This window comes from Opisthocomus hoazin, chromosome Z, assembly GCF_030867145.1.
Source record: "Opisthocomus hoazin isolate bOpiHoa1 chromosome Z, bOpiHoa1.hap1, whole genome shotgun sequence".
Classification (NCBI taxonomy): domain Eukaryota; kingdom Metazoa; phylum Chordata; class Aves; order Opisthocomiformes; family Opisthocomidae; genus Opisthocomus; species Opisthocomus hoazin.
The window spans coordinates 80,777,055-80,799,538 of NC_134454.1; the positions used below are offsets into that span (position 1 = coordinate 80,777,055).

General features: G+C 52.5%; 2 protein-coding genes and 1 pseudogene across 7 annotated transcripts in view; 1 reads left to right on the top strand and 2 right to left on the bottom strand.

Moving 5' to 3' along the window:
- UBAP2 (ubiquitin associated protein 2) overlaps positions 1-22,484 on the top strand; it is a 176,361-nt gene that overhangs the window by 153,167 nt on the left and 710 nt on the right. For 5 of the 6 annotated variants that reach the window (XM_075447220.1, XM_075447221.1, XM_075447222.1 and 2 more), the window contains exons 22-27: positions 14,623-14,701; positions 16,165-16,379; positions 18,451-18,550; positions 18,634-18,741; positions 20,226-20,293; positions 21,296-21,487. In XM_075447220.1, coding sequence (XP_075303335.1) covers positions 14,623-14,701; positions 16,165-16,379; positions 18,451-18,550; positions 18,634-18,741; positions 20,226-20,293; positions 21,296-21,487 — 762 coding nt within the window. The remainder of the gene's footprint in view (positions 1-14,622; positions 14,702-16,164; positions 16,380-18,450; positions 18,551-18,633; positions 18,742-20,225; positions 20,294-21,295; positions 21,488-22,484) is intronic. The other variant, XM_075447224.1, reaches the window with a different exon arrangement.
- On the bottom strand, positions 3,917-4,497 carry LOC142358861 (interferon-like; annotated as a pseudogene).
- On the bottom strand, positions 9,666-10,424 carry LOC142358883 (interferon-like). The gene has a single exon (XM_075411339.1). It carries the CDS (start codon positions 10,422-10,424, stop codon positions 9,666-9,668), a length of 759 nt encoding a protein of 252 aa, XP_075267454.1.

Here is a 22,484-nt window from a genome sequence, read left to right on the forward strand (position 1 = left end):
ATCTGCCTGGAGCTGTGCAAAACATTTGACAGTGTCGTGCACAACAGGCTTGTCTGTCAATTGGAGAGCTGTAGATTTGAAGAATGGACCAGTCGGTGGAGAAGGAGTTGGGTGGATGGTCGCACTCAGAGGGTTGCGTTCAACAGCTCAGTGTCCTAGTGGAGACCCGTGATGAGTGGCGTTCCTCAGGGGTCGGTACTGGGACACGCGCAGTTTAACATCTTTGTTGGTGGCATGGACAGTGGGATTGAGTGCAGCGTCAGCAAGTTTGCCGAGAACACCACGCTGTGTGGTGCGGTCGACACACTGGAGGGAAAGGATGCCACTCGGAGGGACTTGGAGAGGCTTGAGAGGTGGTCCCGCACAAAGCTGCTGAAGTTCGCCAAGGCCAAGTGCAAGGTCACAGAATCACAGAATGGTCAGGATTGGAAGGGACCTCTGTGGGTCATGTAGTGCAACCCCCATGCCGAAGCAGTGTCAGCTAGAGCAGGCTGCACAGGACCTTATCCAGGCGGATCTTGAATATCTTCAGAGAAGGAGAGTCCACAACCTCCTTGGGCAACCTATTCCATGGCTCCGTCACCCTCAGAGTGAAGAAGTTGTTCCTCATGTTCAGACGGAACTTCCTCCGCTTCAGTTTGTGCTCGTTGCCCCTTGTCCTGTCGCTGGGCACCACTGAAAGGAGCCTGCCCCATCCTCCTGACACCCACCCTTTTCAGATATTTTTAGGCATTTCTAAGGTCCCCTCTCAGCCTTCTCTTCTTGAGGCTGAACAAGGCCAGCTCCCTCAGCCTTTCCTCATAGGAGAGATGCTCCAGTCCCGTCATCATCCTCGTAGCCGTCCGCTGGACTGTGTCCAGTAGCTCCTCATCTTACTTGAAGTGGGGAGTCCAGAACTGGACACAGTACTTCAGATGGGGCCTCACTAGGGCAGAACAGATTGAGAGGAGAAGCTCCCTCGACCTGCTGGCCACACTCATCTTAATGCACGCCAGGATGCCATTGGCCTTGTTGGCAGCCAGGGCACACTGCTGGCTCATGGTCAACTTGTTGTCCACCAGGACACCCAGGTCTCTCTGCGCAGAGGTGCTCTGCAGCGTGTCCGTGCCAAGCCTGTACTGGTGCATGGGGTTGTTCCTCTCCAGGTGCAGGATCTTGCAGTTGCCCTTGTTGAACCTCATTAGGTTCCTCTGTGCCCAGCTCTCCAGTCTCTCCGGCTCTCGCTGAATGGCAGCACAGCCTTCTGGCATATCCACCACTCCTCCCAGTTTGATGTCATCGACGAACTTGCTGAGGGTAGATTCTAACTCTTCATCCAGGTCACTGATGAAGAAGATGAGCAAGAGTGGGCTGAGTACTGACCCCTGGGGGACACCACTAGTTAGAGGCCTCCCACTAGACTCAGCGCCGCTGATGACAACCCTCTGAGCTCTGCCCTTCAGCCAGTTCTCAATCCACGTGACTGGCCACTCATCCAGCCCACACTTCCTGAGCTTCCGTACGAGGATTTTACAGGAGACAGTCTGAAAACCCGTGCTGAAGTCGAGGTAGACAACATGCACTGCTCTCCCTTCATCTACCCAGCCAGTCATGCTGTCGTAGACAGCTATCAGATTGGTCAAGCATGGTTTCCCTTTGGTGAATCCATGTTGACTTGACTAGTGCTGACAATCTTCTTCTCCTCCACTTGCCTGATGGTGACCTGTAGAGTGAGTTGCTCCATCATCTTTCCCGGGATGGAGGTAAGGCTGACCAGGCTGTAGTTCCCTGGGTCCTGCTTCTTACCCTTTGTGGAGACTGCAGTGACATTGGCTTTTCTGCAGTCCTCGAGCACGTGTCGTGTCCTCCAGCACCTTTCAAAGATGATGGAGAGTGGCTCAGCAACGACGTCTGCCAGGTCCCTCAGCACTGGTGCGTGCATTCCATCGGGGCCATGGATTTGTGGGCGTGCAGATTGCTTAAGCGGTCCCTCACGCAGTCCTCGTCGACCAAGGGTGAGTGCTCCTTTCTGCAGGCTTCCTGTCTTAGCTGCAGGGCTTGGGATTCCTGAGGGCCAGGCTTGGCACTGAGGACTGAAGCAGTTGCGGCATTCAGTAGCTCTGCCTTCTCTGCATCGTCTGTCACCAGGACACCCTCCTCATTCAGCAGCGGCCCCACGTTATCCCTCGTCTTCCGTTTGCTGCTGATGTAGTTGAAGAAGCCCTTGTTCTTGTCTTGGACATCCCTTGCCAGATTCAATTCCAGGTGGATCTTGGCCTTGCTCGTTGCATCCCTGCATGCTCTGACAACATTGCTGTACCCTTCGCAAGTGGCGTGCGCCTCTTTCCACATTCCATGGACGTTTCTCTTCCAGCAGAGCTCCGCTAGAAGCTGCTAGTTCATCCATGCGGGTCTCCTGCCTCTTTTTCTAGATTTCTTTCGCAGGGGCACGCACCGCTCGTGAGCATGGAGGAAGTGATGTTTAAAGAGCGACCAGCACTCTTGGACCCCCCTGCCTTTGAGAGCCCTGACCCACGGGATTCCTCCCAGTAGCTCCTTGAAGAGGCCAAAGTTAGCTCTGTTGAAGTCCAAGGCTTTGATCCTACTTATCGCCCTGCTTCCTCCAGGCAGGATCCTGAACTCCACCATTTCATGGTCGTTGCAGCCGAGTCTACCACCGACGTTTACATCCTCAACCAGTCCCTCCTTGTTTGTTAGTACAAGGCCCAGCAGAGCGCCTTTGCTTGTTGGTTCCTCCACCACTTGCATCAGAAAGTTGTCATCAGTGCTCTGCAGGAACCTCCTGGATTGCGTGTGCCTGGCTGTGCGGTCTTCCGAGCTGATGGCAGGGTGGTTGAAGTGCCCAAGGAGAACCGGGGCCTGTGACTGTGAGGCTGCTTGCAGCTGCATGCAGAAGGTCCTGGAGATGGGTGAGGGCAACGCGAAGCAGAAATACAGGGTGGGTGGAGAATGGATTGAGAGCAGCCCTGAGGGGATGGACTTTGGGGTGTTGGCTGACAAGAATCACAGATTGGTAGGGATGTGGAAGGGAGCTCTGTGGGTCATGTAGTCCAACCGCCCTGCCGAAGCAGGGTCTCCTAGAGCAGGCTGCACAGGACCTTGTGCAGGCGGGTCTTGAAGCAATGTGCGCTCGCAGCCCAGAAGGCCAACCGTATCCTGGGGTGCATCGAAAGCAGCGTGGCCAGCAGGTGGAGGGAGGGGATTCTGGCCCTCCGCTGCGCTCTGGTGAGAGCCCAGTGGGAGTCCTGCGTGCAGGTTGGGAGCCCTGAGCACAGGACAGACATGGCTGTGTTCCATGTCCAAATCTCGGCAGGGCTTGGTGGGTCCCCTCCTCGCCTCGCTGAGGTACACCTTGCCCATGCCACCGTGCTTGTTCGCAAGCACTTCTGTGGCATTGGTGGATGTTTTTTGTGGTGGAGTGGTGGTTTGGAGGTGACTTTGATGTCTTGGCAGTGGGAGAGGGTTGGGAAGGGGAAGGTGGGTGTTGGGAGAGGAGGAGCGCAGAGGGTGGTAAGGCTGATGGTGTGTGGGCCAGCGTGTGCTGCGAGGGTCTGGCATCAGCAGGAGCTGCCTGTGCACTTGCAGGACCATGGAGGGTCCCTAAGAGTGGTCTGCAGTGTGGAAGCCTTTGACTGGGGGAGGGGACATTGGTGGGACAGGTTGCAGGAGGGCAGCTCGTCCCTGCCTGCGTGCAGAGACCCTGACTTTGCATGTCGGGCACATGCATGATGACCACGTATTTATGTTCTCGTCTTTTTTGTTTTTGCATAAAGTCTTTATTTGCAACAAGTGCATAAATAAATAAATAACGGTATAAATTAATATAGAAATGAATGTCCAGCAAAATAAATAAATGGTTGTGTAAGTAGGGGAGCGGTGAGTGGGAGGAGAGAGGTGGGTTTGTTGTGGGCCGTTGGTCTAGTTGTTGTTGGTGCGTGTGAGGTTGTGGAGGTGTTGGAGGGAGACGCGAGCTTCGAGGAGGACGTGGTCCCAGGCGCAGGCGGTGTGGTTGTGGGTGCGGAGGAAGTGTTGGATGTCCCTGAAGTATTTGTTGAGGCGGAGCATGAGGTTGCGGGGCGCTTGGTCTTGGGAGAGCGTGGCGTCATCTGCGAGGCATTATTGGAGCTGGTGGATGTGGTGCTGGAGGGCGTTGAGGAGGCGGCGGTGCGCGTGGGCGTCCCAGTGTGGAGGGGTGTTGGGTGTGCTGAGGGTGTGGAAGAGGTGCTGTAGGATGCGTAGGGCGGTGGCGTGGTGGTGGTGTGGGTGGTTGTTGCGGAGGAGGTTGTCGGGGAAGAAGGGCGTGTGGTGGTGGTGGTGGCAGGGCTGTGTCGGGCTGGGAGCCAAGGCGTGGAGGAGCTGGAGGCTGTCCCAGGCGAAGGCGTCGTGTCGGGGCCGCAGGTGGTGGCAGGCGAGGGCGGTGGCGAGAGGCGGCAGGAGGAGCAGGAGCGTGATGGCGGCGTGGCGCAGGCGGGGCTGCGGGGTTGCGGGCGCAGGCATGGTGGGTGTGTGGGTGGTGCTGGTCAGGAGGCTGTTGAGAGGAGCGTGGTGGTGGTGCGGGTGGGCGCTGTGCTTGGGGCGGTGTGGTGGTGGCGGCTTTATGTGGTGGGTGGTCTTTGGGTGCCTGGCTTTCTGGTTGTGTCGAGTTTCCGTGTGTGGTTTTCAGTTTGGTGTGGCGGCTGTGGTGGTGTTGGGGAAGTGCGTTGGTGGGGTGTCCGTGCGTGGGGAGGGCGGTGGCGGTGCTTGGCTGGTGCGGCTTTCAGTCTTGGCGGTTTTGGGGTCGTGTTGGCTTTAGTGTTTCCGTGGGGGACCTGAAAGCGCGGTAGTACCAACAGATGTGGCTGTTGCGCCGCTGATGTGGTGGTTTTGTGGTTTCTACTTTCTGTGCTAGGCTGGCTCTCATGCGAGTTGTTTTCCGCTGAATTTCCCTTCCTGCCCCAGTGTCTTTTCCTTGTGTAATGCTCCTGCATTTGTTGTGGCTTTTTTAGTTTCTGTTTGTTTGTCATTCTTGTTTTCGTATGAGCGCGTTTTGAGAGCTTTGAAAATGATGTATTTGTCAGGAATTTCTGGAGCTCTGTAAGTCCTGAGCTGTCAGTAGAGGAGGTGACTGTGGGTCTAATGACTGTAGTGCTCCAGTGCTTCCATCTAAGGAACCTGAAGGTGTGCAAGTCGATGGGACCTGATGAGATGCATGTGCTGGTTGAGGGAAGTGGGAGCTGAAGATGTGAATTGAGTCTGCATCCTATTTGAGAAGGCGTGGCCGCCTGGTGAGGTTCCCACTGCTGGAAAAGGGGAAGCACAATGCCCATGTTTAAAGGGGTAACAAGGAAGGTTCTGGGGCCCTTGAGGCCGATCAGTGTCTCCTGTGTGCTCGGCAAGATCATGGAGCAGATACTGCTGGAAAGTGTGTGAAGGCACATAGAAAACAACGAGGTGATTGGTGGCTGCCAGCATGGCTTCAGTAAGGGCAGGTCATGCGTGAACGAATTAGTGGCCTACTACGCGTGGTGTGCGGCGTTGGTGGATAAGGGAAGAGCAACTGACATCATCTGCCTGGAGCTGTGCAAAACATTTGACAGTGTCGTGCACAACAGGCTTGTCTGTCAATTGGAGAGCTGTAGATTTGAAGAATGGACCAGTCGGTGGAGAAGGAGTTGGGTGGATGGTCGCACTCAGAGGGTTGCGTTCAACAGCTCAGTGTCCTAGTGGAGACCCGTGATGAGTGGCGTTCCTCAGGGGTCGGTACTGGGACACGCGCAGTTTAACATCTTTGTTGGTGGCATGGACAGTGGGATTGAGTGCAGCGTCAGCAAGTTTGCCGAGAACACCACGCTGTGTGGTGCGGTCGACACACTGGAGGGAAAGGATGCCACTCGGAGGGACTTGGAGAGGCTTGAGAGGTGGTCCCGCACAAAGCTGCTGAAGTTCGCCAAGGCCAAGTGCAAGGTCACAGAATCACAGAATGGTCAGGATTGGAAGGGACCTCTGTGGGTCATGTAGTGCAACCCCCATGCCGAAGCAGTGTCAGCTAGAGCAGGCTGCACAGGACCTTATCCAGGCGGATCTTGAATATCTTCAGAGAAGGAGAGTCCACAACCTCCTTGGGCAACCTATTCCATGGCTCCGTCACCCTCAGAGTGAAGAAGTTGTTCCTCATGTTCAGACGGAACTTCCTCCGCTTCAGTTTGTGCTCGTTGCCCCTTGTCCTGTCGCTGGGCACCACTGAAAGGAGCCTGCCCCATCCTCCTGACACCCACCCTTTTCAGATATTTTTAGGCATTTCTAAGGTCCCCTCTCAGCCTTCTCTTCTTGAGGCTGAACAAGGCCAGCTCCCTCAGCCTTTCCTCATAGGAGAGATGCTCCAGTCCCGTCATCATCCTCGTAGCCGTCCGCTGGACTGTGTCCAGTAGCTCCTCATCTTACTTGAAGTGGGGAGTCCAGAACTGGACACAGTACTTCAGATGGGGCCTCACTAGGGCAGAACAGATTGAGAGGAGAAGCTCCCTCGACCTGCTGGCCACACTCATCTTAATGCACGCCAGGATGCCATTGGCCTTGTTGGCAGCCAGGGCACACTGCTGGCTCATGGTCAACTTGTTGTCCACCAGGACACCCAGGTCTCTCTGCGCAGAGGTGCTCTGCAGCGTGTCCGTGCCAAGCCTGTACTGGTGCATGGGGTTGTTCCTCTCCAGGTGCAGGATCTTGCAGTTGCCCTTGTTGAACCTCATTAGGTTCCTCTGTGCCCAGCTCTCCAGTCTCTCCGGCTCTCGCTGAATGGCAGCACAGCCTTCTGGCATATCCACCACTCCTCCCAGTTTGATGTCATCGACGAACTTGCTGAGGGTAGATTCTAACTCTTCATCCAGGTCACTGATGAAGAAGATGAGCAAGAGTGGGCTGAGTACTGACCCCTGGGGGACACCACTAGTTAGAGGCCTCCCACTAGACTCAGCGCCGCTGATGACAACCCTCTGAGCTCTGCCCTTCAGCCAGTTCTCAATCCACGTGACTGGCCACTCATCCAGCCCACACTTCCTGAGCTTCCGTACGAGGATTTTACAGGAGACAGTCTGAAAACCCGTGCTGAAGTCGAGGTAGACAACATGCACTGCTCTCCCTTCATCTACCCAGCCAGTCATGCTGTCGTAGACAGCTATCAGATTGGTCAAGCATGGTTTCCCTTTGGTGAATCCATGTTGACTTGACTAGTGCTGACAACCTTCTTCTCCTCCACTTGCCTGATGGTGACCTGTAGAGTGAGTTGCTCCATCATCCTTCCCGGGATGGAAGTAAGGCTGACCAGGCTGTAGTTCCCTGGGTCCTGCTTCTTACCCTTTGTGGAGACTGCAGTGACATTGGTTTTTCTGCAGTCCTCGAGCACGTGTCGAGTCCTCCAGCACCTTTCAAAGATGATGGAGAGTGGCTCAGCAACGACGTCTGCCAGGTCCCTCAGCACTGGTGGGTGCATTCCATCGGGGCCATGGATTTGTGGGCATGCAGATTGCTTAACTGCTCCCTCACGCAGTACTCGTCGACCAAGGGAGAGTGCTCCTTTCTGCAGGCTTCCTGTCTTAGCTGCAGGGCCTGGGATTCCTGAGGGCCAGGCTTGGCACTGAGGACTGAAGCAGTTGCGGCATTCAGTAGCTCTGCCTTCTCTGCATCGTCTGTCACCAGGACACCCTCCTCGTTCAGCAGCGGCCCCACGTTATCCCTCGTCTTCCGTTTGCTGCTGATGTAGTTGAAGAAGCCCTTGTTCTTGTCTTGGACATCCCTTGCCAGATTCAATTCCAGGTGGATCTTGGCCTTGCTCGTTGCATCCCTGCATGCTCTGACAACATTGCTGTACCCTTCGCAAGTGGCATGCGCCTCTTTCCACATTCCATGGACATTTCTCTTCCAGCAGAGCTCCTCTAGAAGCTGCTAGTTCATCCATGCGGGTCTCCTGCCTCTTTTTCTAGATTTCTTTCGCAGGGGCACGCACCGCTCGTGAGCATGGAGGAAGTGATGTTTAAAGAGCGACCAGCACTCTTGGACCCCCCTGCCTTTGAGAGCCCTGACCCACGGGATTCCTCCCAGTAGCTCCTTGAAGAGGCCAAAGTTAGCTCTGTTGAAGTCCAAGGCTTTGATCCTACTTATCGCCCTGCTTCCTCCAGGCAGGATCCTGAACTCCACCATTTCATGGTCGTTGCAGCCGAGTCTACCACCGACGTTTACATCCTCAACCAGTCCCTCCTTGTTTGTTAGTACAAGGCCCAGCAGAGCGCCTTTGCTTGTTGGTTCCTCCACCACTTGCATCAGAAAGTTGTCATCAGTGCTCTGCAGGAATCTCCTGGATTGCGTGTGCCTGGCTGTGCGGTCTTCCGAGCTGATGTCAGGGTGGTTGAAGTGCCCAAGGAGAACCGGGGCCTGTGGCTGTGAGGCTGCTTGCAGCTGCATGCAGAAGGTCCTGGAGATGGGTGAGGGCAACGCGAAGCAGAAATACAGGGTGGGTGGAGAATGGATTGAGAGCAGCCCTGAGGGGAAGGACTTTGGGGTGTTGGCTGACAAGAATCACAGATTGGTAGGGATGTGGAAGGGAGCTCTGTGGGTCATGTAGTCCAACCGCCCTGCCGAAGCAGGGTCTCCTAGAGCAGGCTGCACAGGACCTTGTCCAGGCGGGTCTTGAAGCAATGTGCGCTCGCAGCCCAGAAGGCCAACCGTATCCTGGGGTGCATCGAAAGCAGCGTGGCCAGCAGGTGGAGGGAGGGGATTCTGGCCCTTCGCTGCACTCTGGTGAGAGCCCAGTGGGAGTCCTGCATGCAGGTTGGGAGCCCTGAGCACAGGACAGACATGGCTGTGTTCCATGTCCAAATCTCGGCAGGGCTTGGTGGGTCCCCTCCTCACCTCACTGAGGTACACCTTGCCCATGCCACCGTGCTTGTTCGCAAGCACTTCTGTGGCATTGGTGGATGTTTTTTGTGGTGGAGTGGTGGTTTGGAGGTGACTTTGATGTCTTGGCAGTGGGAGAGGGTTGGGAAGGGGAAGGTGGGTGTTGGGAGAGGAGGAGCGCAGAGGGTAAGGCTGATGGTGTGTGGGCCAGCGTGTGCTGCGAGGGTCTGGCATCAGCAGGAGCTGCCTGTGCACTTGCAGGACCATGGAGGGTCCCTAAGAGTGGTCTGCAGTGTGGAAGCCTTTGACTGGGGGAGGGGACATTGGTGGGACAGGTTGCAGGAGGACAGCTCGTCCCTGCCTGCGTGCAGAGACCCTGACTTTGCCTGTCGGGCACATGCATGATGACCACGTCTTTTCTCGTCTTTTTTGTTTTTGCATAAAGTCTTTATTTGCAACAAGTGAATAAATAAATAAATATATTAATATATCAATTATTGCCAGTTAAATAAATAAATAAATAAATAAATAAGTAAACAAATTGAAGTTCTGTGATAAGTAGTCATTGTGATGAGAGTTGCATAGTGTCCCTGACGACTTTCCCCTCCATTAGCACAGGTCATAGTCTGGACAGGCTGGACAACGCCATGGATAATAAATACCACCCCTCTCCCCATCGCTTTGTGGCTTTCCATGAGCATGCAGCGTTAGCAGTGTCGTCCTCCTTCTCTTCCATTGGAGTTGTGTCCCCGGTGATGGTGCGAGGGCCATGTTGCAGCCTGGCCCCGGCCTCACTGCAGTCATCGGTGTTGGTCATCGTCCCATTTCCCCATCGGTGCAGGCTCCGGGCTGGGAGAGGTTTGAGCAGTGCTGAGCAATCCCATCCGGGGCTGCTGCGGCGTCTGCTGGATGTGTGGCTGCCGCTGATGGCTGGGCATCGGCGTTTGGTGCCGGTGGGTTTGGTGGAGGGCAGGAGCGGGTCGGTTCCTCATCTGCCGTAGGAGTGTGTCAATGTACTGGAAGGAGACGCGAGCTTCGAGGAGGACGTGGTCCCAGGCACAGGCGCTGTGGTTGTGGATGCGGAGGAAGTGTTGGATGTCCCTGAAGTATTTGTTGAGGTGGAGCAGCCCATTGCGGGGCCCTTGCCTTTTGAAGAGCGTGCCTTTTGCTGCCAAACATTCCTCCAGGTGATGCATGAAGTGCTGAAGGCTGTTGAGGAGGCGGCGGTGCGCGTGGGCGTCCCAGTGTGGAGGGGTGTTGGGTGTGCTGAGGGTGTGGAAGAGGTGCTGTAGGATGCGTAGGGCGGTGGCGTGGTGGTGGTGTGGATGGTTGTTGCGGAGGAGGTTGTCGGGGAAGAAGGGCGTGTGGTGGTGGTGGTGGCAGGGCTGTGTCGGGCTGGGAGCCAAGGCGTGGAGGAGCTGGAGGCTGTCCCAGGCGAAGGCGTCGTGTCGGGGCCGCAGGTGGTGGCAGGCGAGGGCGGTGGCGAGAGGCGGCAGGAGGAGCAGGAGCGTGGTGGCGGCGTGGCGCAGGCGGGGCTGCGGGGTTGCGGGCGCAGGCATGGTGGGTGTGTGGGTGGTGCTGGTCAGGAGGCTGTTGAGAGGAGCGTGGTGGTGGTGCGGGTGGTCTCTGTGCTTGGGGTGGTGCTGTGAGGTGGCTTTATGCGCTGGGTTGGCTTTCCTTTCATCATCATCATCTAGGCAGAATTTCCCTATTTTCATTTTCAGTTTTACTTTCCGTTTGCTTCTCCTGCGGGCTTTTGATGTGCTTGTCGAAGTGTGAGCGGGAGTTGGCCACAGGGAAGGGGAGCTGGTTCTTTCCCAGGGCTGCTGTCGGGGTGCAGGGGAGCCTCCCCGGCTGCCGTGCCGCTGTGGCTCAGCGGGCAACGTGAAAGCGTGGCAGCAGAGGCTTTTGGGGCAGCTGTGCTGTGGATGCATGTTGCGTTTCCATTTTGTCCCTTTTTTTGAGTTCTCTTCCCTGGTTTCTACTTTCCAGTTTTTCTGCATACCAACATCTGTTTTTCTTATTTGATGCTCTGATATTATTTGTATATATGAGTTAATGCATATTTTCCTTTATTTCTTATTGACAAATACTTTTAGTTTGTCAGTCTTTTTTTTTTTTTTTGTCTTTTCCTTTCTCTATAGTGTCTGCAACTTTGCTAGTGGAAGTGTTTCTCCCGTCTCTGCAAACACCTTGCAGAATATTTTTGGGGTCTTCTGTCACCTCTCCCACCCCCATGGTATTTGTCTTCTTTGTGTTGATGTTTAACAGCATACGTGTCGTGAAGGATTTTTCAACTATTCATACGATGATTCTGGATTTTAGCTTTTGGAGTTTTGTTATGTTTTGAATTGGTTGTAGAAATTAGGCAACATTAGGTGTTTGGGAGACAGGAGCCTGTGGGAATATTTGTGATGGGGTTCTTTTTTAATTTAACTCTATTTCTTAATGTGTGTGTTGATGCTGTGAATTCTCACTGTGGTTTGGGTTTTTCTTTCGTGTGTGTGAGTGTGTGTACTGCATTGGGATATGCTTATCTTTTCTGTTAGTCTGTTGCAGGCTGCCTGTGTAGCAGAGATCTTACAAATGCCTTAGCTGGTGTGCGTGGTACCCAGCGAGCTGCTTGCTGGAGCTTAAATCTATTACATCAGGAGTAGTCAACATGGATTCACCAAGGGGAAATCATGCGTGGTCAGTCTGATAGCTTTCTACGATGGTGTGACTGGCTGGGTAGATGAGGGGAGAGCAGTGGATGTTGTCTACCTCGACTTCAGCAAGGCTTTCGACACTGTCTCCCATAACATCCTCGCAGGGAAGCTCAGGAAGTGTGGGCTGGATGAGTGGCCAGTCACGTGGATTGAGAACTGGCTGAAGGGCAGAGCTCAGAGGGTTGTCATCAGTGGCGCTGAGTCTAGTGGGAGGCCTCTAACTAGTGGTGTCCACCAGGGGTCAGTACTCGGCCCACTCTTGTTCAACTTCTTCATCAGTGACCTGGACGAAGAGTTAGAATCTACCCTCAGCAAGTTTGTCGATGACATCAAACCGGGAGGAGTGGTGGATATGCCAGAAGGCTGTGCTGCCATTCAGCGAGAGCTGGACAGGCTGGAGAGTTGGGCAGAGAGGAACCTGATGAGGTTCAACAAAGGCAAGTGCAGGGTCCTGCCCCTGGGGAGGAACAACCCCATGCACCAGTACAGGCTTGGGGCGGACCTGCTGGATTGCAGCTCTGTGGAGAGGGACCTGGGTGTCCTGGTGGACGACAGCTTGACCATGAGCCAGCAGTGTGCCCTGGCTGCCAACAAGGCCAATGGGATCCAAGAGGAGTGTGGCCAGCAGGTCGAGGGAGCTTCTCCTCCCCCTCTGCTCTGCCCTAGTGAGGCCCCATCTGGAGTACTGTGTCCATTTCGGGGCTCCCCACTTCAAGAAAGATGAGGAACTACTGGACAGAGACTAGCGGAGGGCTACGAGGATGGTGATGGGACTGGAGCATCTCTCCTATGAGGAAAGGCTGAGGGAGCTGGCCTTGTTCAGCCTCAAGAAGAGAAGGCTGAGAGGGGACCTTAGAAATGCCTAAAAATATCTGAAAAGGGTGGGTGTCAGGAGGATGGGGCAGGCTCCTTTCAGTGGTGCCCAGCGACAGGACAAGGGGCAACGAGCACAAACTGAAGCGGAGGAAGTTCCGTCTGAACATGAGGAACAGCTTCTTCACTCTGAGGGTGACAGAGCCATGGAACAGGCTGCCCAAGGAGGTTGTGGACTCTCCTTCTCTGGAGATATTCAAGACCCGCCTGGACAAGATCTTGTGCATCCTGGTCTAGGTGACCCTGCTTCAACAGGGAGTTGGACTACATGACCCACAGAGGTGCCTTCCAACCTCGAACATTCTGTGATTCTGTGATCAGATCACTTACCATTTTCAGTCCTTTTCTGTCTCACTTTTTGAGTCTCTTCCTGATACTTCAGTTTTGACTTTGGGTACCTTCTCCTGCGTGCCTTCTGTATGTCTGGAAATACACCTGTTGTCTGAAGAGCAGCGCATCTCTTCTGATCTTTTCATATGGGTGGGCATGAGGTGCAAAGACATCTGTCTCGTGCTCGTATTTTCTAATGATTTCTTTTTTGTTTTAAATGTTCGTGTATGCACGGGTGTGTGGGATAGGGATGTGCAGTGCTGATGTGTTTTTCCCCCACCTGAGAGGCAATGGGAATAACTGCAATCCTTAGACCCAGTTCTCATGCAGATTTGGTTATATTTTTGTCCAGTTTATATAGGGGAAAGTGCTAGTGTCTCAGCTCCAGTTCATATCCACCAAATCCTCAGGTCTCTTCTCCAGATCTGCTTTTTGTGGCATTTTCCTTGGAACGAGGTGGGAGCACTGCTTTTGAGTAGCCTGCTAAGACTTTTAATGTGAATGTCATTGTGTTTTGTGAAGTGATTCATGCCAGAGTTGATAAGGTGGAATTACCTGCGAAGGAAAGGATGATGAAATAGAGCACTTCTTCAAGTTAGAGAAAGCATCTGCAATACTGAATCCATGCTGGATTATTTCATGTTCAGTGATGAAGCATTGGGTGTAGGAAACAGGGGGGTGATGCACAGAAATGCAGCAAGGTGGAAGGTGCTGTCAACTTGGAGAAAGTATGTGAGGTGCTGGGGAATTTGCAGAGAGGGATATGAAGCGGGAGGATTTTTTTCCAGTGTTGGACAATGTGTGGGAATGGATACGTTAGTAGTTCAAGCATTAACTCTTGGCAGATTGGAGGTGGTGAGGAGTAAACCATGAGAATTAGGAGGAAAAATGCATAGCAGAGTACCAGCCCCACATGTGGAGTTCACCCAGAGAGGGTGAACTCTTTTTCTCCCAAACTGAAGAAAAAAGGCTATTTTGGTTTTGCTGGCATTTGCTGTCATGTCGGAGTACAAGCTTTCTGGGGTGAGGACTGTCTTGCTTTCCTGTAGAGGACCTAGAAGAATGATCTGATGCAGGCAATGATCTGATGCAGGCGATGGTCTCCACCGTTTCTGATTACATATGTCGTCAGTAAAAAATTTGTGAGCACTCACCCCCAGTATATTTTTGATTCTGAATTATATACATATACTACTGTACTAATATGTATAAGACATGCACAAAAATAAAAATTAAAAAATAATCAAAGGCTAAACAAATATTTTTTAAAATTTTATTTATTAACAGTACCAAAAATTTTTCTTCATGCACGCTTCACTTTCTAGACTACTGATCTGAGGTCTTTTGTAGCCTAGTTTAAATATATTTTCCACTCATGAGGTAGTAACTATTTTTCTCCTTTTTTAAAATTTTTTTTTTAATGTTTGTGCGGTTTTCCTAACTGACATTTCCACTGTTGGAAAACAGTGCCTGGTACAAGGGTAGAACCTTTAGGCTGCATGCATGTTGCAGTTATGGTCCTAGCCTGACTGCGCACATTGTTGGCCCCAATGATATGTTGCTCTTCCAGGCACAGTCTTACTGGAAGATGACAGCCTTTGACTTACAATTAAGGGATGAAGTATTTATATATAATATTAAGAATGTCTGTAAGGTAGGTTGATTTTGAAGCTGAGGATCCAGGTAGATCTTCAGCTCTGCTGTAAGCGATAAGGTCAGCTTCTGCCTATACTTCCTTTAATTCTTCCTTTTCAAATTTTCTTACACATGTAATACAGGGTTCATAAGAGCTGCCCAGCTCTGTTACTGTTTCAACTATTAATAAACGATGTTGTCTCTTTCCAAGGATTACTACGGAATTACATTCCCTGCTCCTGCAACCTTGACAGGCAGAGATGGGAGCCTTGCTAACAACCCATACTCAGGTGAGTGCTATTTAAAGATGAGGGTGGTAAGTGAGATGTGCTGGTTTCTAAACGCAGGTCATACTGCCATTGCTGAAAGAGCAATCATTTTTCCCTTCTGTAAGCAGTTAAACCCATCAGTCCCAACTAGTCAAACAAAAGCGAGCATCTCTCAACCCTGACACTGATGTTTCTTCATGGTTTTGTTCAGTAATTCATACGTGATGACTTCTGGGAGTAAGTTGAATAACCTTTGAGAATAAGTGGGAAGTTCTTATGACTGTAAACAGCAGTGTCATCTCGTGCCCTTCCCAAGCACATATAAGTGCTTGGAAAATACTCCATAGCTTAATCATTCTTCTCAAAATTCAGCTGACTTGCTTTCCTTTTTTGGGACTGGAATAGACCCCTGCCTCAGCAGCTCCCCATACTTTGTTGTTGCTATTTTAGCACTTGATGGTGCACAGGAGCTGCATCTAGCAGGCTGTCCCTCACCCTCCCCAAATCTAAAGGACCTCATTCCCAGAAGCCTGTGGTTTAAGAAGCCCTTTCCTCATTTGTGCTTTTGCTCTTCAGTTATCGTTGTGCAAAGATGACATTAATGCCATCCAGGATTTCCAGCTAGTGGTTTTCTTCCACTGCCATCTGATTACAGCTTAAAACTGTAGCCATAGGCATTATGTTTCCTATAATGATGGTGTTAAATATTGTCATACTTCTTGGTAAGTAACAGAAAGGAATACTAGTTGGGAATAAGAGAGATGTAATTGATAGATGTCACGTCCCTAAAAAACACGTGAACATGCTGTTCTGTAGGCTGCCAGAAAATGCAAGAGTTCAGGAGTTGTCTGCTTCATAATCACTTCTCTTGGAAGACTGCTTTTGGGTCAATAACCGAATTTCCCTTCCTACTTCTTCAACAAGGTGGCCCACGATGCAAGCCTTGCTTTCCTGGCCTTCACCTACTGTCTGCAGAACTTTGGTGGTGTGAGGAACTGGACATCTAACTAGTCATGCCTGACAAATAAACAGACATTGACAAACATCACTACCTGTAAATCCTAATTTGCTTTCAGCCCATGAAGCTTAGCTAATCAGTTTAACCTCCAGGAGAGTCACACTTTAACCCAACAACCATTTGCTCTTTCGCTATTTACCATACTTCTGCTTTTATCATCTTTTATTGCAATGACTTGATAGTAATTAATCTGCTCAGACTGTGTGAGTTAGGTAAGTATTGGTATTTCCATTTTGTCAGTGGATTAGCCATGGCACAGCGTTCTGTGCCACAAACAGGCCATGTCCGTGTGGTCGCCAGGAACAGAGACCGGGAGAGCGCTTCCTGTGAACAACTGCAGCCTTTCAAGTATAGGATGTGCTTTCTTCTGTAGTTGTCTACTTGTATTCTGAGTATTTGAATCCTATGAATCCTCCACTTTTGGAGTAGCTTTGATAGCTTTTCTGATCAGTTCCTTCTTTCGCAGGTGATGTAACAAAATTTGGCCGTGGGGATTCTGCCTCCCCTGCCCCTGCCACCACGCTCGCCCAGCCGCAGCAGAACCAGACGCAGACTCACCACACAACTCAGCAGCCTTTCCTCAACCCGACCCTGCCCCCGGGCTACAGCTACACTGGGCTACCTTATTACGCCGGTGTGCCCGGTGTACCCAGTGCATTCCAGTATGGGCCAACTATGTTTGTAAGTGTGACAGTCCAAACTGTAACCCTCCCTTCATGCCTCTCTGGTTTTTGCTCTCTCCGGTGCAAACCTTCTACGTCTTGAAATCACAAGACGGTTTGGGCTGGAAGGGACGTTAAAGGTCATCTCGCTCCAACCCTTCTGCCATGGGCAGGGACGCCTTCCACCAGACCAGGTTGCTCAAAGCCCCAGCCAGCCTGGCCTTGAACATTGGCAGGGAGCGGGCATCCACAGCTTCTCTGGGCAGCCTGGGCCAGGGCCTTACCACCCTTATCATAAATATTTTCTTCCTTATGTCCAATGTAAACCTGCCCTCTTTCAGTTTGAAACCATTGCCCTTTGCCCTGTCACTACAGGGCCTGGTAAAAAGTCTGTCTCCATCTTTCTTGTCAGCCCCCTTCAAGTGCTGAAAGGCTGTAACAAGGTCTCCCTTGTCTTCTCCAGGCTGAACAGCCCCAACTCTCTCAGCCTTTCCTCACAGGAGAGGTGCTCCAGCCCTCTGATCATTTTTGTGGCCTCCTCTGGCCCCACTCCAACAGGTCCAGGTCTGTCCTGTGCTGAGGGCTCTAGAGCTGGATGCAGGACTCCAGATGGGGTCTCACCAGAGTGGAGTAGTGTCATCTTCCCCAGTCTGCAAGGGATCTGTAAAAAAGTGCAAGCATGAGAAAATAGCTGCAGTCCATTCCCCAAGGCAACAGGAAATTTGAAAAGCCAGAACTCATGGATTCCAGCACAGGTTACTGTAAATAGCAGACAGCTACAGCTCATGGACTTGGTGTTTCTGAAAGCCCTTACCAGTCTCTGGAGAGTCAAGGGGAGACCTAAGGCTGAGTCAGTGAGCTAAGAGTGCCTAGGAAATCCTTTTGAGGATGGATGAGACTCCATTAAGTCAGAGAGCAGTGCTGGTTGTCTCAGGAGGAAGAAAGTTATCTGGGAGTAGGTGATGTTCCAGGCAGAAGGGTAGATGAATCTATCTTAGGGCCCTGTAGGGCACTGTTTTACAAAACAGCCTCTGGCACGAGTTGGTGTTTCATTTGGTTTTGGAGGGAAAGCACCATGGTTGCTCCTTCTTGGGTTTGTGGGTGAGAATTTTCTGTTTACAGTTAGTATGTGAAAGAAATGCACGGCCTGTTCTGAGACAGGGTCACGCTGCAGTCAGAGGGGCGGCTATATCAGAAAATTTGGGGCTTGCACAAAGCGTAGAATCATAGGTTGGAAAAGATCTCTTAAGATCATCGAGCCCAGGCATCCACCCAACACCACCATGCCTGCTAAACCATATCCCGAAGTGCCACATTTACACGTTTTTTGAAAACCTCCAGGCTGGACAGACTGTTCCAATGCCTGACCACTCTTTCAGTAAAGAAATTTTTCCTAATATCCAATCTAAACCTTCCCTGATGTAACTTGAGGCTGTTTCGTCTTGTCCTGTCGTGAGTTATCTGGGAGAAGAGACCAACACCCGCCTCACTGCAGCCTCCTTTGAGGTAGTTGTAGAGAGCGATAAGGTTCCCCCTGAGCCTCCTCTTCTCCAGAAGAAGCAATCCCAGTACCCTCAGGCACTCCTGATAAGACTTCTTCTCTAGACCCTTCACTAGGCTTGTTGCTCTTTTCTGGACATGCTCCAGCCCCTCAAGGTCCTTCTTGTAGTGAGGGGCCCAAAACTGAACACAGTACTGGAGGTGCAGCCTCACCAGTGCCGAGTACAGGGGCACGATCACCTCCCTGCTCCTGCTGGCCACACTATTCCTGATACAAGCCAGGATGCGATGCCGTTGGCCTTCTTGGCCACCTGGGCACACTGCTGGCTCATGTTCAGCCGGCTGTTGACCAAAACCCCCAGGTCCTTTTCCGCTGGGCAGCTTTCTGGCCACTCTTCCCCAAAATCCACTGCAGCAAATAGCTGCTGGAAGCGTGAGTGCCAAGTTCCACGCCATCGCAGCGCTCCCAAATCCGGATTAGATTTCCCATGAGAGGTGGAGGTGCCATCCCCACTAGATGGCAGAGGGAGCTTGCGTTTTGCCTGCTGTTCCCCGGTTAACAGCGCCTTTTGTTCCCTTCCTTTGTCCAGGTACCTCCAGCATCTGCCAAACAGCACGGAGTCAGCCTGAACACCGCGTCGACTCCTTTCCAGCAAGCGAGTGGCTATGGGCAGCACGGCTATGGAGCAGGTATCTTTACCACCGCGCTTGTCACGTGAGCGTCTGCAGAGCTGCTTGCACACTGTAACACCTTGTCTTGTACACACCGGCAGGCTATGATGACTTAACGCAGGGAACGGCAGCTGGAGATTACAGCAAAGGAGGCTACAGTGGGTCATCTCAAGCACAAAACAAATCTGCTGGCACTGGACCTGGGAAAGGTAACATGAGACTTCAGGTTGCTCTTCAGTGGGACTTAGTAGGGCAAACTCCCAGTATTACAAGTGCTGTGCAGTCAACACAGCAGCCAGCTCTAAACAGGGTCACGATCCAAGCTGTTTCTCCATCTCCCGTATACAAAATGCTTATTTAATGGCCCAAGTGTTCCTTCTGAACCTCATGGCTGAACTTTGCATAAGGATTTGTGTGGCTGATACGCAGCTTTGTCCAGTTCTACATGGGAGAAATTATGAGCTGTTTCCTCTGCCGAAGTTTTCTTTGCTGAAGAATGGTGGTCCTGCAGCAGTGCCATGTTTTCGAAGCCTAAGCAGTTGCATGCTGCTGCTGAAATGGTCGTCTGCCAAATGATGACTAGATTTTGAGTTGCTTGGTAGGCACCTGAGATAGCTGTATGTTAGGAGCAAACAGAGCAGTTCACGCATCTCTGGGCTGTTGTTTCAGCTGCTGTCCGTACACCTTGTAACTCATCGCATTGTTTCATGCCTGGAAATGTTTCCTTTGTGACTGTAAAGGCTGAAGAATTTATATGGCTAATATGAAAGCTTTATTCTGCACATGCTGGTCAGAGCCGAGAAAGGTATACTGAACTGCTTAGCGCTAATTAATTCACCCTTGGGCTTAAGCAAATACCATGCATTTGCTGTGCATGTGAAAGACCAACTGGACTGTCTTCAGGCAAGAGCTGATCACACTCTCCTCTGTGGAGGAGTAATCCAAAAAAGAGCAATGTCCTAGGAAGTGTACAGCCTTAGAGAGGTGGACACCCTCTGAGTCCAGTCCTGCGATTCACTGGCCGAAGGAACCGCTGGTTTCATTCTGATCCAGGAGAAATGCGTAGAGCCAGTCTTTATAAGACTGTCAGTGGCTGGTTTGAGTCACCTCACTGGTGAGTGAGTGTTTCTGAGACTGCTGTGGCACCAGCTGGTCCAGGTGGATGCCAGCCTGAATCAGTGATACCGATTCTCTCAGGGCAGAGGAGCATTGCAGACCTTGCCCTTCTGCAGCACGTGAAAGGACGAGGGCTCCATTGAGTCCATCGCTCAGCTCACTACTGGAAAGCTCTTGAATGCTGCAGTAGAGACAAACGCATCCCTAATCCTAGGGGAAAGGTGGCTTTTCGTGAGCTTAAATGAGTGTTTCGTGCAGCCAGCTGCTGCCTGCTGCAGTGCATCTGAATCGAGGCAGTAACTGCTGGGTCGTGGATGTGGGTGGTTTACCCCCGTGGGATGATTTCTTGCTTTGCAGCAGGGTCTAGGAACCCAGCCCTTTCTTCTGTTCCCACGTGGGGTGCTGTGGGTCTGGGAGCATGGAGAACCCCCTGGGCTGGCCAGCAGCAGCAGCGGGGCATGTGGTGCAGCGGCGGCGGATGAAGGTGCATCCAGCTGGCGGTGCCAGGAGAAAAGTGTGGGTCTCACACTGGGTAGTGGTTGAATTTCTCATTGTTGGTGGCTTTTTTGTTTTACAGGTGTTTCTGTGACCTCAACTAACACAGGTGTGCCTGATATCAGTGGCTCAGTCTATAACAAGACTCAGGTGAGCAAGACTGGACCCTCCTCCATCATGTCCTGAGGCCAGGCCAGTGGCTCCCTCCTGTTCCCGGACTGGTCGGTCTCCGGGGCAGCGGGCCGGGGCATTCCCTATGCTGGCTTTGCTGTTGGAGTGGAGTCTGTCTTTCTGTCCCACCGTGTCCCACCAGCCGTGTCAGCTCCTGAGGGAGCTGCTGGTGTAGGTGCAGCGCTCTACGCTGCCCACACTGCCCCACGCGAGCTGTGTCCTGGGTGCTAACAAAGTGTGATGGTGCTCACGGTTTTAGTCAAAATAGCCCCAAAAGCAGGTGAGTTGAGAGGCCGTTTGCTTTTCACCAGAGAGACCAGTCAGTAGCCCCCACCCCTAACACCAGAGGTCCCTGTCCCGCGCTCTCCTGTGACTTGCTCAGTGTTTTCTTCCCAGGGAAAGCAGAAAGCACTTCGACAAGCTCTGGTGTGCAGCAGGCTGGTGTCCAGCTCCTGTTTTCTCCTCCTTGCACCCTCAGCCGGGGGAATTGGTGTCTGGCTGTGATCCGTGCTTACAGGGAGGAATCCAGCTCTCAGCTACACACTTAGTGTTAGGGGCCAAGCTTTGGCCAGGGGGAGGAAAATCTTATTGCAAGTTGTTTTTGTGTTTTTGTTGGGCTGCCCTGGGTAGGTCAAGCAGTTCCAGGCTGAGCACCCGTGATGTGTGAAGGACTGACTTCAGGCAGCTGCTTCCATCCCATGTCCCACTGAGTAAAAAGAGGTCAGGGGAAAAAAGGAACACGGTGGCCATGGAAATAAAAATAAAATAAATTGTCAGCGGCATTAGTGCAGAAATACAGGTGAGAACAGGAGCTGACACTCATCTGATGAAGTGGTTGCAGGTTCGATGTGACTTGGCTTGCTCATGGGGTTGGAAACGGGTTCAGGTGATGCTTGTGTTTGGGCCACTCTTGTTCTTGTCTGGTTGCCATGGGGCTGCTCACAGCGGTCCCTGACATTGTCCCCCTCGCCTCCCGTGCAGACGTTTGACAAGCAGGGATTCCACGCTGGCACGCCGCCTCCTTTCAGCCTGCCCTCTGCGCTCGGGTCGACTGGGCCCCTGAACCCTGGTGCTGCCCCGGGTTACGCTCCAGCCCCGTTCCTGCATATCCTGCCTGCGCACCAGCAGCCTCATTCGCAGATGCTGCACCACCACCTTCAGCAAGATGGGCAGGTGAGTCGGCCCCGTCTGCCTCTGCGGCGTGCCTGGGGGCAGATCGCTCCCGCCACGTCCCAGCAGGGTCTGGGGGGTTTCGCTTTGCTCGTTGGGAACGGGCCTTGACGTTGATTGCAAACGGAGAGACTTGATACTGTTGACCAGCATGGGGCGGGAACCTCATGAAGTTCAGCCAGGGCAAGTGCCAAGTCCTGCCACTGAGGAGGAACAACCCCCCCCACGCACCAGAATATGCTGGGGGCCAAAGCAGATTGGCAGAAAAAATCACAGAGGGTCCTGGTGCACACCCAGCTGACCATGAGCCAGCTATGTGCCCTGGCTGCGAAGGCAGCCAGCAGCCTCCTGGGCTGCATTCGGCAGATCATTGCCAGCAGGTTGAGGGAGGTGATCCCTCAGCACTGGTGAGGCCACACCTGGAGTCCTGTGTCTGGTTTTGAGCTCCCCAGTACGAGAGAGACGTGGGAGGGGGTCCAACAAAGGGCCATAAGGATGGTAGAGGGACTGGATCATCTCTCATAGGAGGAAAGGCTGGTAGAGCTGGGACTGTTTAGCCTGGAGAAGAGAAGGCTCAGGAGGATCTTATCAATGTGTGTAAGTACCTGAATTGAGGACGCAAAGGGGACAGAGCCAGGTTCTTTTCAGCGGTGCCCGGTGACAGGACCAGAAGCAATGGGCACAAACACGGGAGGTTCCCTCTGAGCATCCAGAAACACCTTTTTACTGTGAGGGTGACTGAGCACTGGAACTGTTTACCTAGAGAGGCTGTGGAATCTCCACCGTTGGAGCTGTCTGGACATGGTCCTGGGCAACTGGCTGTAGGTGACCCTGCTTGAGCAACAGGGTTGGACACAACAGCTAGAGAGGTCCCTGCCAGCCTCAGCCAGCCTGTGATTCTGTGAAGAGGCCATCCCAACGCGAGTTGCAGAGAGATGGGCTGTGAGGTGTGAAGCCGGGGCAGGCGCTGCTGTCTCCTGGCTGTGGCAGGACAGCAGGA